The sequence below is a fragment of the Phyllostomus hastatus genome, unplaced genomic scaffold (genome assembly GCF_019186645.2).
Source record: "Phyllostomus hastatus isolate PE091 unplaced genomic scaffold, TTU_PhHast_1.1 phas_contig_34, whole genome shotgun sequence".
Taxonomy (NCBI): domain Eukaryota; kingdom Metazoa; phylum Chordata; class Mammalia; order Chiroptera; family Phyllostomidae; genus Phyllostomus; species Phyllostomus hastatus.
In genome coordinates this window covers 53,864,009-53,880,197 of record NW_025333857.1, presented here as the reverse complement: position 1 = coordinate 53,880,197, position 16,189 = coordinate 53,864,009, and the positions used below count along the sequence as shown (strand labels likewise).

At 35.1% G+C, this 16,189-nt stretch overlaps 1 protein-coding gene across 1 annotated transcript; it reads left to right on the top strand.

The window, feature by feature from the left end:
* The first annotated feature begins 7,433 nt into the window (after positions 1–7,433).
* LOC123820021 (olfactory receptor 13C3) lies at positions 7,434–8,455 on the top strand. The gene has a single exon (XM_045840687.1). It carries the CDS (start codon positions 7,502–7,504, stop codon positions 8,453–8,455), a length of 954 nt encoding a protein of 317 aa, XP_045696643.1. The 5' UTR covers positions 7,434–7,501.
* The last annotated feature ends 7,734 nt before the right edge of the window (positions 8,456–16,189 follow it).

Below are 16,189 nucleotides of genomic sequence, written 5' to 3'. Positions count from 1 at the left end.
TGAAAAGAAATTAAGGAGACACAAATAAATGAAAGCATATACCATGTTCATAGATTGTAAGCATTTACATCATTGAATTCTTCTTCCCAGCAGAAGAATTGCTGGGTCAAAAGGCAGATTCATTTTTAGTTTTCTGAGGAAATTCCATACTGTTTTCTACAGTGGCTGCACCAGTCTGCATTCCCAACCATAGAATACTAGGGTTCCCTTTTCTCCACATTCTCTCCAACACTTGTTTGTTGATTCGTTTATGATGGCCATACTACCCAAAGCGATTTAGAGACTCAGTGTAATCCCTATTAAAGTACCAATGACGTATTTCACAGATATAGAACAAACATTTCAGAAATTTACATGGAACCATAAATGACTCCCATTAGCTGCAGCAATTTTGAGAAAGAAGAACAAAGCAGGAGGGATCACAATACCTGATACCAAACTGTATTACAAGGCCACTGTAATCAAAACAGCCTGGTACTAGCATAAAAACAGGCTCATACCAATGCCTTGTTGTTTTTAACACACAATATACTATATAGATGATGTATTACAGAATTGCACACCTAGAAATTAGATAATTTAACTAAATAATTTTACCCCAATACATTTAATATAAATAAATAAATAAATACATCTCATGTGACTTCAGTCCTCTTAAATATGCTGAGACTTGTTTATGGCCCATCATGTGATCTGTTCTGGAGAATACTCTATATATACGTGACAGGAATGTATATTCTGCTACTTTTGGATGGATCTTCTATGTCTATTTGGTTGAAATTATGGTTCAGATCTAATGTTTCCTTGTTGATTTTATTTTGTTTTTTAAATGATTACAATATTTCTTTTTTCATTTGTTATTGTTGTGTAATTATAGTTGTCCCCATTTCCCCACTATTACTCTCTCCTGCCCTACCCACCCTACCTCCCACATTGAATCCTCTCCCCTCCCCCATTTCCTTTGTCCATGTGTCCTTTATGCACATTCCTTGATGACCATCCCCCTTCTTTGCCTTGTTATCCCTCTCCAACCTCCTGTCTGGTTGCTGTCCATTTGTTCTTTATTTCCATGTCTCTGGTTATATTTTGCTTGCTTGCTTGTTTTGTGGATTAGGTTCCATTTATGGTTGAGATCATGTTAGATTTGTCTTTCTCCTCTTGGATTATTTCACTTAGCATAATGCAGTCTAGTTCCATCCATGCTGTCCTGAAGGGTTGGAGCTCCTTCTTTCTCCCTGCTGTGTAGAATTCCATTGTGTAAATGTACCATAGTTTTTTGATCCACTCATTGGATGATGGGCACTTAGGCTATTTCCAGCACTTGGTTATTGTAAATTGTGCTGCTGTGAACACTGGGGTGCATAGGTTCTTTTGAATTGGTGTTTTAGGATTCTTAGGGTACAATCCCAGCAGTGAAATTGCTGGGTCACAGCAATTTAGTTCCAAATTGCTGGGTCACAGCAATTTAGTTCCATCTTTAGATTTTTGAGGAAATTCCTTAATGTTTTCCACAGTGGCTGCGCTTGTCTGCATTCCCACGAACAGTGTAATAGAGTTCTGTTTTCTCCATAACCTCTCTAGCACTTGTTGTTTGTTGATTTATTTATTATGGCTACTCTGACTGATGTGAAGCTGTATCTCATTGTGGTTTTAATTTGCATCTCTTTGAATGCTAGTGATGCAGAGCATCCTTTCATATGTCTCTGGGCCCTCTGTATCTACTCCTTGGAGAAGGAGGTAAAAGACCTGTACTAAGGACACTATAGAACACTGAAAAGAAATTAAGGAGACACAAATAAATGAAAGCATATACCATGTTCATAGATTATAAGCATTAACATCATTGAAATGTCAATACTACTCAAAGCAATTTATAGATTCAACACAATCCCTATTAAAATACCTATGACATATTTCTTTTTTTAACATAGTCTATTGATTATGACATTACAGTTTTTTCCCCCCTTCACTCCCCTCCACCCTGCTCACCCTCTTGAACCCACATTCCCTCCTTTAGTTCATGTCCATGTGTCATATTTATAAGTTTCTTAGCTTCTACATTTCCCATACTATTCTTACCTTCCCCCTGTCTTTTTTCTACCTACCATCTATGCTACTTATTCTCTGTGCCTTTTCCCCCTCTCTTCTCCTCCCACTCCCCTGTTGCTAACCGTCCCTGTGATCTCCATTTCTGTGGTTCTGTTCCTGTTCTAGTTGTTTGCTTAGTTTGTTTTTGTTTTTGTTTTAGGTGTGGTTGTTAATAATTGTGAGTTTTCTGTCATTTTACTGAACAGGTTTTTTATCTTCTTTTTCTTAGATAAGTCCCTTTAACATTTCATATATAAGGGCTTGGTGATGATGAACTCCTTCAACTTGACCTTATCTGAGAACCACTTTATCTGCCTTTCCATTCTAAATGAAAGCTCTGTTGGGTAGAGCAATCTTGGATGTAGGTCCTTACCTTTTATGACTTGGAATACTTCTTTTCAGCCCCTTCTTGCCTGCAAGGTCTCTTTTCAGAAATCAGCTGACAGTCTGATGGGAACTGCTTTGTAGGTAACTGCCTCCTTTTCTCTTGCTGCTTCTAGGATTCTCTCCTTTATTCTGATCTTGGCTAATGTAATTATGATGTGCCTTGTTGTGTTTCTTCTTGGATCCAACTTCTTTGGGACTCTCTGAGCTTCCTGGACTTCCTGGAAGTCTATTTCCTTTGCCAGATTGGGGAAGTTCTCCCTTACTATTTGGTAAATAACTTTTCTACTTGTTGCTCTTCCTCTTCTTCTTCTGGTATCCCTATAATTCAGATGTTGGAACATTTAAAGAAGTCCTGGAGATTCCTAAGCCTCTCCTCATTTTTCTTGAATTCCTCTTTCTTCATTCTTTTCTGTTTGCTTATTTCTTTCTTCCTTCTGGTCCACTCCATTGATTTGAGTCCCAGTTTCCTTCCCATCACTATTGGTTCCCTGTACATTTTCTTTTATTTCACTTAGCATAGCCTTCATTTTTCCATCTGATGTGTGACCAAATTCAACCAATTCTGTGATCATCCTGATTACCAGTGTTTTGAAATGTGCATCAGATAAGTTGGCTATCTCTTCATCCCTTAGTTGTATTTTTTTTCTGGGGCTTTGATATATTCTTTCATTTGGGCTATTTTTTTTGTCTTGACATACTTGTTAGGTGGTAAATAGTGGAGCCTTAGGTGTTCTCCAGGGCGGGGCAACCCATGTGGCTGGGTTGTGATGCTTATGTGGGGTGGGGTCCAAGAGTAAACAATGGCACTTGCTCTGCTCTCTGCCAGATTTCGGTCACTTCTGCCACTTCCCCCAAGCAAACTGGGCCCTTCTGGTGCTCATTCCCAGGTGGGTGAGTTTGTGTACATTCTAGGACCCTGTGGGTCTCCCCAACAAACTCTCCTGTGAGGCTGGGAGTCTCTCCTGGCACCTTAACCCCCACAGGTGTTTTCAACTGGTGTTTTGAGTTTTTATTTCCCAGTGCTGGGACCCTGAGTTGCATGGTCTGTCATGCTCCCCAGTTTCATTGGGGTTATCTTCATGCAAATGTGGGACTGCCTGACTCCGCCCTTCCTACTGATCTGGATGAATGTATCTTCTTTAACTCCTTGGTTGCCAGACTTCCATACAGTTCAGTTTTCTATCCGTTCTGGTTGTTTTTTTGTTTTTAAATTGTTGTTGTCCTTCTTTTGGTTGTTTGAAGAGGCATGGTGTGTCTACCTATGTCTCCATCTTGGCCAGAAGTCCCGAATGACATATTTCACAGATATGGAACAAACATTTCAAAAATGTATATGGAACTAGAAGCAACCCTGAATAGCCTCAGTAATTTTGAGAAAGAAGAACAAAGTAGGAGGGATCACAATATTTAATATCAAACTATAGTATAAGTCCACTGTAATCAAAACAGTCTGGTACTGGCATAAGAATAGACACATAGATCAAAGGACAAAATAGAGAGCTCAGAAATAAACCCATGTGTCTGTGGTCAATTCATATCTGACAAAGGGGGCAGGAGCATAAAATGGAGTGAAAATAGATCCTTCAACAAATGGGCTGAGAGATCTGGACAACTACATACAAAAAAAAATGAAACTTGACCACAAACTTACACCATACATAAGAATAAGCTGAAGATGGATAAAAGACTTACATATAAGTCATGACACCATGAAAGTCCTAGAGGTGAACACAGGCAGGAAAATCTCAGATATCCCACACAGCAATATTTTCACTGATATGTCCCTAGAGCAAGGTAAGTAAAGGAAAGAAGAAACAAATGGGACTACATCAAAATAAAAAGCTTCTGCACAGCTAAAGGAAACATCAACAAAATGGAAAGGGAACCAACCATATGGGAAAATATATTTGCCAATGATTCCTCGGACAAGGGTTTGATCTCAAGAATACATAAAGAACTCACACGACTCCCCATGAAGGAGACAAACAATCCAATTAAAAAATGGGTAAAGGTCCTTGTTGATTTTCTGTATCACCTATCCATTGCTCAAAGTGTGATATTGAAGTCCCCTACTATTATTTTGTTATTGTCCATTTTCACTTCAATACTGTTAGTATTTACATAACAGTAGTAATGTAAAAGGGTAAAACACCATACAATTACCTAATTAGAATTTTATGAATCTGACCATGTATTTACTTTTATCATTGTGTTGTATATTTTCTTAGGTTTTCATGTGACTAATTAGCATCCTTTTATTTTAGCCCAAAAGCTTCTTTTAGCAATTTCTGTAAGGGGAGTCTAGTGGTAGTGAACTCCCTGAGCTTTAGTTTGTCTGGGATGATCTTTATTTCTCCTTCATTTTTCAAGGATATCTTTGCTGAACCTCAGTGTTAATATCTAATATTTCATTTAATAGATTTTTCTAAATATTAGAATTTATTAACATGTTATTTGTGTATTTGAATTCATGCCTCAAACTATCCATTATGTCTTTTTTAACCTTTGTGGCAATAAATATATGAATTCACTTTTGTCCTGTGAATTTATTTATTTTACTGCCATCTGTATTTTCCATGCCAAAAAAATGTTGGCAAAGGCATGTTGCATGAAATTATCTAAAAGATGAATGTAAAGCAAGTTAAAAAGTTAAGTGACAATGCATTTAATTCACAACAAATAACTTTTTAATTTATAATATGTAGATCATTTTTAATGCTAGCATTTTATTTTTGTAATTATCATTTGAATGCATAATTTCTGACTTTGAATTCACTTTGGTAAATATATTTTGAGCTTAAAAGCTCTCATATTATATAAAGTTAACTTGGTGAACATTGTCCCCTGTTTCCAAAAGTTAAATGGGTAGGAGAATATTTCATGTTTGAGTTGCAGTTCAGCTACAGTTTATTCCCAACAGCAATCCTAATTGTGTCTGTGGGACATTGTCTCTAACACACTAAGAAGTTGCTCCATTCCACAAGAGCTACCTTTCTAACTTTAAATTGCTTTGGGAAATGGAGAATAATTACAATTGATGCATAATAAATGTTTACTCTTCCACATCTGTGGAATCTGGCATTGTTTGTTGAACCTGACCTAATTTCAGACAGCTAACATAAAATCCAAGGAAAAAGTAACTGGTTCTTCTCTGAGATGGAAATAATTTGTCAGTAGAAAAGTAAGTCTTTAATACTGTGAAACTGTATTTCAATCTATAGTTAAAGCTGTTATTTAATATGGATTTGTAATGTGAATAACCTAGTGCAGTAGAAATACCAATTTATCACTAAAATATAGATATGAAACATTATTATTTCATTATTATCTATATAATATCTGTTAACCTTTAAAACAATTTCCATGTGCTGTCTCATTATTTCCATACAATATCGGAGGAAGAAAAGTAACACAGACACTTTTTTAATCACTATTTTAAAAATGAAAAGACTGCAGCACTAATTAGAAGCTCAGCACCTCAAACTGAAGATTTTCATTTCCGCCTGGGACACTTTTCTACCATGTTAAACCCGTGTAATATATGTTCCAATGAGTACAGTGATCCTCTCTCATCCAGGGTTTCAGTTTCCCTGATTTCAGTTATATAATGTAATTGTACTTATAATATATTTTCATTTGTTCTTTTCTTATATCCTAACTGAATTGTCAGCTTTGTAATGGCAGGCACTTTACATTATTCTTTTATTTATTCTTACCATGCTTAGAATATGACTGAATTAAAGTTAGGCTGTTAGTAATATTCTAAAACTATTTAGTAGCCTGGCGAAAGTTTAGCTTACTTTTTAAAAATTTGTTTTTAGTAATATTTTTAGCATATTTACAAACAATATGAATATGGAGCTTTCTATAAAACAGAAAATTATGTTCTTGTCATTTTTCAGGTCGGCATGCCAATCCATAATAAGGCAAAAGAAATTCATTTAGATCAGAAAAATCCAGATAATCTACCAATTCAGTGTAGATTAAAGCTTTGTCACTCAAGTATGTTCAGGACCTGCTGCCTAAGAATCACCTGGCCACTTGCAATAAATGCAGAATCTCAGGACCTGCCATGAACACTAAAACAGAATAAGGTTTTTCAAGATACTCAGATGATTCACATGTTTATGAAAATTAGTGAAGTTGTGATTTAGACTTGATCTGAGCTTCAAGCTCCACTTTATTTGCTACCTGCTTAACTTTACACAAGTTCCATATTTTATATTTGAAAAAATTAAGAATAATATAAAAGTTTAATTTTCTAAAGCATAAAATGGTACATACACAAACATATTTGTATAATATATTTAAATCTCATTCTCTTAGGCTGACTCTAATGAATTATCAAGATATGCACTGAAGCTAATGAATAAAATAAGTGAAGAGACTATGTAATATTCTTTAAAAGTTATCTGTAACACTCATGTAGAGCTGATATACGCAATGGTCTTGTCATAGGAACAGTTATAGAAGATACTCAGAGGGGCTAGAATATGAGTTCAACAACTATGTTTAAACATGTTAAATTTCAGTTAAACTGACTAATATAAGGTATGCAGGCATAGAAGAAAATATGTACCAAAAAATCAAAGTTGTTGTGAAATCTTGGCCATCATTATTATTGTAATTCCAAATCAAATTTTCAGTCCTTGTTGAGTAGGCTTTTGCTGTTTCTGCTGCTTGCTTTTTGGGGCAGATGAAGAAATCCAGCTTATAGTTAATAACTAGTCAAGAGTTTAGAAGCTTGTATTCAGGAACAAATCCTCAACATCAGGAAAGGTTACTTTTGTATGTCTGACTATAGGTAGATCTTCATATATTAGCAACGGGTACAGGTACTTCTATCTTTCCCCATTTCATTGTAATCTAGTTACATGCTTTGTTGAAGATAATTGGATATCAGAGCTTCAAGCAAAAACTCCTTATAATACATTCTGAAAATATGAATTTTTCAGGTAATTTTTTACATTTGTTTTTTGGCAGTGAATGTATTTTATATTAGATCTTCCTTCTGAAAGCAGAAGACATGGATAAAATTAACAAGACATTTGTATCAGAATTTCTTCTTCTTGGTCTTTCTGGATACCCAAAGATTGAGATCGTTTACTTTGTTCTAATTCTAGTTATGTATCTAGTGATTCTGATTGGCAATGGTGTTCTGATCATAGCATGCATCTTTGATTCCCGTCTCCACACCCCCATGTACTTCTTCCTGGGCAACCTCTCTCTCCTGGATATCTGCTACACATCCTCCTCTGTTCCCTCAACTTTGGTGAGCTTAATCTCAAAGAAAAGGAACATTTCCTTCTCTGGATGCACAGTACAGATGTTCTTCGGGTTTGCAATGGGGTCAACAGAGTGTTTGCTCCTCGGCATGATGGCATTTGACCGCTATGTGGCCATCTGTAACCCTCTGAGATACCCCATCATCATGAGCAAGGTGGCATATGTACTGATGGCTTCTGTGTCATGGCTCTCTGGCGGAATCAACTCGGTTGTGCAAACATCTCTTGCCATGCAATTGCCTTTCTGTGGGAATAATATTATCAATCACTTCACATGTGAAATATTAGCTGTTCTGAAGCTAGCTTGTGCTGACATATCCCTCAATATTATTACCATGCTGATATCAAATATGGCATTCCTGGTTCTTCCATTAGTGATCATTTTTTTCTCCTATGTGTTCATCCTCTACACCATCTTGAGAATGAACTCAGCCACCGGGAGACGCAAGGCCTTTTCCACCTGCTCAGCACATCTGACTGTGGTGATCATATTTTACGGCACCATCTTCTTTATGTATGCCAAGCCCAAGTCTCAAGGACTGCCTGGGGAAGACAAGTTGCAAACTTCAGACAAGCTTATTTCCCTGTTTTATGGGGTAGTGACCCCCATGCTAAATCCTATAATCTATAGCTTGAGAAATAAGGATGTAAAAACTGCTGTGAAATATCTGCTGAACCAAAAACCTATTCAATAAGTATACTCTATCAGAAAATGTAAGTTTGTGTGTAATAGGCACAAAGATGCACTCATAGGTAAATCTGTAAGAACCTTCTTTGGGGAAATGATGGTTAAGGAGAAGTATTTTTATTATTCTCCTTCCCTTACCCTGCTTGGTGAGAATTACTGAGAAATATAGTTTGCTATAAACTCAGCTTCCAACATGCCCTGATCCAGATCTCAGAAGAATAATGAATTCTATTAGAATCTCACCCATGGTGATCTCTAGAGTGTTTCTGGTATACTGTGTGGAAATATAGTAGAAAACAATCACACATAGCTTTGAAAGTAGACAAGCAAGAATACAAAATCTGCAATTACACAAACTGCCTAAATGACATTGGATAGACTTTCTTTGTAGGCCATGGTTACCTTATCTTGCCATAAGGAAATAAATAAAACCAGTTCCCAGTGGAAAAAGCACTTAGCCCAGCACCAGCTTCTAGGTTCCTTAGAATTTCAGAATTGAAGCTAAGACTCTAAGTTAATAGTTACCAGGGCCAGATATCTCTGCATAAAACTCACTGTGTTAATATAAATCACACTGTCCTTCTTCCCCCATATCTATATAAAGAGAAGGTCAGGCCAGGAGAAGAAATAATCAAGGGAGTATTCTACCTTATGGGGAGCACACAACAGAGTGGTGGGAGGTGTTTCACTGCAGTCCTTGTAGAAGAATGGGAAACTTTGTTGTTTTTTTTTCAGTCCAAGCCAAGTGAAGGGGTGCTACAAAAGAATCTCTTAAGGTTTTGGGTGCTTGCAAAGAAAGAAAATCTAGTTTTTGTTTGGATGATAAAAGGCCTGCTGAGCGCTCAAGGCTGCAGACTAGCAGAGGTGCTAGTCTAGAAGAGGGAAGAAGGTAGGTATTGTATAAATGGAAACATTTCAAATCTGCCTGAGATGTTCTCAGAGGCTCAGAAAGAGGATAAAAACAGTGATTGGGAAAATAAAGTCAGTGCTTTCATTCTCCAGTGAGTTGAAAGTTTTCAATAAATGTATCATAGTTTTTTTTAGTATCCAGCTTTCCTATAATCTATTACCCCGTCATGGTAGCTGAGCTGTGACTTTGTTTTCTTAATTAATTTTACTACTGTATTTTGCCATGTATAATGCAGTCCTTTTTGCCCAAATTTTTTAGGGAAAACCAAGGATGTGCATTATACATGGGTATAGTGATTACATGCCACGAGTATAATAATGGGCATAACAATCTCATGTAAAATGTGTACAAAAACATGGGTGCACATTATACATGGTGAATACAGTATTTTCTACCTGTTTTAGAGCCACAACAGGATCCCATGTCTACCACTCAGAGGCTTCACTCTTTGCCAGTCCACTTCCTTTGGGTTGACCCAGGTTTCTACATAGATGATCTGGTCACTAAATTCTGCCCTCTGCTGTTGCCCCACTAAAACTGGAGTGTTGTCATCACTGCAGAAAACATTCAGTTGCTCTTCTCTCTCCTCTGGGTGGATCATGCTGGCATTGCTTTGGGTTCTATGCAGAAAGGTGTGTACCAGATCCTGTGGATGCTGGCTTTTGAATGTCTTGTTCTTCTCCTTCTTCACTGGAGGCCTTGCATCTGTATCTGATTCTTGTTTAATTCTGTTTAACTTTTGATGTATAACAAGAAGGTTTTAGGTATGTAAATATTATTTAAATTGTTTTAACCAACTCCTTAGCACCTTAGTTATTATTTTTCCCCCACAATACCAAGGATGTCGGCATCTCTCTACAAGCTTATATCAAGTTGAACACTTCAACTGCTAGAATATTCTAGAGGTATATAAAAGTGGTGAAGTTCAGCTTCAATATAAACAAGTGTGTTCATGCTAATCAAGTGATCAGAAAATGAACAGATAGGTAATAAATTGCCCCTCCTGGAAAATCATGAAATCTCCAGGAGATTGTTAGGTGTATTATTTTCTAATAAATAAATACATATTTTTAAATTATAAAAATATAAAAAAAATGTGGCACTTGGCCATCTCACAAAGATATCATTTTAAACATTTCTTCTAGTAACTGGGAGTCATACATTCATTATGTTTTTATTTTGATTTGTCACTGAATGTGATGTGAACACTTGAAGTTAAAGGGTTTTTTTATTATTATAAGACACCTATGATTTCACAGGGTAAATTTTAAGAACTGAAGTTTACAGAGCAGGTGATATGAACTTTTTCAATTCCTAGTTAAATTACCTTCAGAAAGGTCATATTGTCCACCCTAAATATCATATATGATTTCCCCAAATATATTTACAGCAGTTTCCAAAATACATACACGCACATTTCTATCTATGTTTATCTATATGGGCACACATTTATATGCATTTTTTCTTTAAAACATACTTTTGGAAGTTTTTATTTTCAAATATTTAACAAAAGAATGTGTAATTTAACAAAATAACATGTACTAATGAAATGCCTTAAATGATTCTCAACACATGGTCAATCTTTCATCATTATATATCTTCTTCCAGATTCTTCCTTTCTGTCTATCTATCTATCTATCTATCTATCATCTATCTATCTATCATTTATAATCTCTCCATTTATATATTTTATGTTTATCTATTATATTTACCTATAAATATATAGGTATATAGATATAATGTGTAGACATACACTAAGTTGCAAAAATCCAAATGCTATTGTTCACATTGTAGTCTGTGAGAATTCACCTCCTGGGGCATAGAACCTGGGATGTGAATGGTTCCTTCTTCAGTTAAGCACAGAGGCACAGTGCTGGTGAGGACTGCGAGCTGTGAGAAGGGCACAAGAGCCATGCAAAAGATGTGATTTCTACTCCATTGGATTGTTACCATGAAATAATGTAGACTGTGAATAATCTACATGATTTTCTAAATTTCAAGAGGCTAGATGTTAAAATTAAACATTGTAGCACTTACCCTTAATTGGATATTTTAAAGAGCACATGGGTCTTTGGAGTATATAATCATGTATGGCTAAAGCTTTCCTATAAAGGTATAGGATATAGTACTAAAGGAAGAAGGAATTTCAGGACAAAAGGGCAAATTCTGAAATGTCAATTGTACCTCCCAGGCCAATTTTTTTTAGAATGTTTCAGTAAATGTTGGTTTATATACCCAATATGCTGCTATTTACTGCTTATCAAGTTTGGGTATGTATTTTGGATTAAAATGTTGCTTTCCCCATGACACTATCAAACAGATAATAGTGATCTCTACATATACTTTAGAGCATGTCAAAGAGCTTCCCATAAGCTTCCTTTATAGCAGCAATCACTTTCTCTTCCTTCCACTTTTAATTAATATTTATCCAGATAATTCTCCTTGTGGCAGGACAATTAGGTTCAGCTAGAGGACTGATCCATAAAGCTAAGAGCAATTTAAATAAGGTCAATGGCTTCCTGTTTATTTAGCCCATTTTGTAGAGTAGGGTTGGATAAGCACAAACTTATAGGTATGCCTCACCGACCAGGTAAGATAGAGACAGAAACCATTAATCCCACCTTTTTTAAAAAACAATGATCTGTATGATCCTTCTTTTAAGAATGTGGTCAGTAATATTTAGAGGTATTACTATAGTGTCATGTTCAGCAATTGATTCTTCCTCCAGAACTCATAAATGTAACCCATGTCTCACCAATACAGGGTCAGGCAAAAGAAAAGAAAAACATTTAGAAATACAGAAAAAGTTTCTATGAGTGCCTGTATTATTCCCACCATTTTCTCCATGTCTTCTTCCAAAATATCTCAATAGTATATCCAGTGGTGATCTTCCTTAAATCTACCTATATTAAATTTACACACATGTTTATTCATTTTTTTTAATTATTCTTTTAGTTTTTTTTTAACACCCTGCAATGTCATAAGCAGGCATTTCAATTGTCCATTCCAGTTTTCATTAGTCCACATTTTGTGAGTGGGAATGTATACAATGTCTAATGCTTTATAACTCACTAAACCTTACAGTTCTTTAATTAGATGATCAAGATCCAAATTAAAATAATACTCTTGCTCTAGGTGTTAAATAGTTGAAGGGGTATTTGCTTCATTTTCCAGGTTTGCAAATCCAAACCCAGAATGAGTGTCTCTCTCAGTTAAGACTCTTTGTTATTTACCCAGAAACAAGGGTAATGAGCCGATGTGCCCCGCTTGCCAGCTACGGCTCCTCCTGGATCCTTTCAGTAGGTAGCTCATAAATGTCTTGAGTCGCACACTGTTCTGCTGGTAAACGTTACAATTCTTAAGTCCATTTCCAGCTCCCGAGGGAGATGGAGTCCTTTATCTTCCAGTCATATATGGCCTACATTTTCAGTCCATTTGCTGGCCCAGTAAAAATTCACACCATTTCATTACTGCTATTATCTGGTTCCTCTTGTGAGTGAGGAAGGCTATTTCTAATTCTTCCTAATTAAATGCTAACAGCAACTTTGTGACTTTGGAATATTATTTTATCACTTTTACCTCAATTTACTCATCTATAGAAAGGGAAGTCTTACTAAATGATTTTTAGAGTTTTCCAGCTCTAACTTACTCCTATGATCTTATAATAGAAAAACAATCTTGACTTATTTTCACTTGAAAATTAATGCACATACAGTATGGTTTGTGGTGTGAATGTGTGTGGGGGGAGGGGGCATTGTGTGCATTTGTATATGTCTGCACATGTAAATACTGCTCTTACATAGATTTTAATTTTTCAGAATCCAAGTACTTATTTCAAAAACTTTTCTACTTGATTGAGGAATTATTAACAAGTGAAAATTATATATATAATATTCAGGTGCACAACGTGATTTTTAATGGCATATGACAAGGTGTTTTAATATATGTGTATGGTATGAAATGATTACCACAATCAAGCTACTTTACACATCCATCACCTCGCAGTGACCTTCATGTGTGTGTGAAATGAGAACACTTAGTATCTGTTCTCAGCAAAGTGTATATATACAATAGAGCAGTGATTTTTGAGCAGTGTGCCGCAAGAATTTTTGAAATATGCAGTACCTGATTATTTAGTCAGAAGCACTGACTTCTTTTCCCTCAGGCTGTCAAATTAAAAAAATGGCAATAGCCAACACAACAATAGCCATCCAGTATGAATGAATAAAAATTATACTTGTTTTATTTTGTCATATTGGCAAAAAATATATTTTTTGGTGTGCTGCAGAATTTTAGTAATTAATGTGTGCCATGACATAAAAAACATTGACAATTTCTGCAATAGAGTATGACTAACTATAATTGCCATGCTATGCATTAGATCTCCAAAGCTCATTAATCGTGAAACTGAAAGTTTATACCCTGTGACTAGTATTTTCCCATTGCCCCCACTGCCCAAACTGTGGCAACCACCATTCTGCTCCCTAGTCCTATGAGCTTGATTTGTTTTTTAGATTCCACATATAAGTGATTTCATACAATATTATCTTTCTGTGTCTGACTTATTTCACTTAGCATGATGCCCAGGTTCATTCATGTTGTCACAAATAGCAAAATTTTCCCCTTCCCTTTTTATGACTACATAATATTCCATTATAAATATGTATGTATATGCACACACACAGACACATATGCACATGCACATTTATCACCTGTCAATAGACACTTCGATTGTTTCCATATTTTTCCTATTGTGAATAATGCTGCAATGAACATGAGAGTGAGGTTATCTCTTTGAGATACTAAATTTATTCCTTTTGGATATATACCTAGAATTGAGATAGCTAAATCACAGGTAGTTCTATTGTTAATTTCTGAGGAACATACATACTGTTTATCATCATAAGTGTACTAATTTACATTCCCACTGACAGTGTATAAGGGTCCCCTTCTCTCTACATCCTCACTAGCACTTATAATTTGACTTTTTGATAATAACTATGCTAAAATGTATGAAGACCTATCTCATTGTCATTTTGATTTGCATTTCCCTGATTAGTGGTGTTGAAAACTTTTTCATTTACTTTGGCCGGTTTTATGTCCTTGTCAGAATAATGTCTATTCAGTTCCTTTGCCTATTTATTTATTTATTATTTATTTATTTATTTGCTATTAAGTTGTGTGAGTTTCTTATCTATTCTGGATATTAACCCTTTATTAGATATATGGTTTACAAATATTTTCTCTGTTTTCATAGGCTGCCTTTTCATCTTGTGGTTGGTTTCCTTGGCTGTGCAGAAGCTTTTTGGTTACATGTACTCCCACTTATTTATTTTTTGCTTTTGTTGTTTGTTCTTTTGGTGTCAGATACAAAAACTCATTGCAAAGACCAATATCAAAAACCTTTATTTCTAAGTTTTCTTTTCGGAGCTTTGTGGTTTTAGGCACTACATGTAAGTCTTTCATATGTTTCAAGTTAACTTCTGTGCATGGTGCAAGATAAGGGTCCAATTTCATTTTTCACAAGTAGATATCCCATTTTCTCACCACCATTTATTGAAGAGACCATTCTTTCCCCACTGAATATTCTTGTTGTCCTTGTCAAAGGACAAGGCTATGTACACCTGGGTTTATTTTTGTGCTACTTATTATGTTCCATTGTCTATGTGTCTATTTTTATGCCAGTATAATAGTGCTTTAATTATGAAAGCTTTGTAATTCTCTTCGAAATCACGAAGTGAGATGTCTCCAGCTTGCTCATCTTTCTCAAGATTGCTTTGGCTATTTAAGATCTGTTGTGGTTCTTATGTATTATGGATTGTTTTTCTAGTGCTGTGAAAAAAAAACATTGGAATTTTTATATAGATTTTATTGACTCTTTAGATCACTTTGGTAAGTATGGACATTTTAACAATTCTTCCAGTCCATGAACATGAAATATTTTTCCATATATTTATGTGTTTTTCAATTTCTTATATTTCAATATATTATAGTTTTCAATATATTATAGTTTTCAGTGCAGCTATTTCACCTCCTTGGTTAAATTTATTTCTAAGTATTTTATTGCTTTTTAAATATTGTTATAAGTTAAATTATTTCTTAACTTTTCTTTCCAATAGTTTGTTTTATGTGTATAGATATGCAACTGATTTTTGAATATTCGTTTGGTATCCTGGAAATTTACTAAATTAATTTATTAGGTCTAACAGTTACTTTGGTGGAGTCTTCAAGGTTTTCTCTGTATGAGATCATGTCATCTGCAAACAAGGATAATTTAACTTCTTCTTTTCTAGTGAATGCTTTCTTTCTTTTTTTTCTTGACTAATTGCTCTGTTTAGGACTTCCAGTACTGTGCTGAGCAAAAGTAGTGAAAGTAGGTATTTTTGTTTTGTTCCTGATATCAGAGGGAAAGCTTTTAGCTTTTCAACTTTGAGTCAATGTTACTTGTGGCCTTGTTATATATGATCATTGTTATGTTGAAATACATTCTTTCTATACTTACTTTGCCAGGAATTTTGATTATGAAAGGGTATTGAATTTTATCAAGTGCTTTTTCTGCATCTATTGAATAGATCATATGGTTTTAAATCTTCATTTTGTTAATGTGGAGATTCATGTTTATTAATTTGCATATGTTGAATCGTCCTTGCAATTTAGGGATAAATCCCACTTAATAATGATGTATGATCCTTTTAATGTGTTTTAATATTGAATTTGGTTTATTTATATTTTGTTGAGGATTTTTTAATCTACGTTCATCAGGAATATTGGTCTGTAGTTTAGTTTTCTTGTAGTGTCCTTATCTGATTTAGGTATCAGAGTAATGTCCCC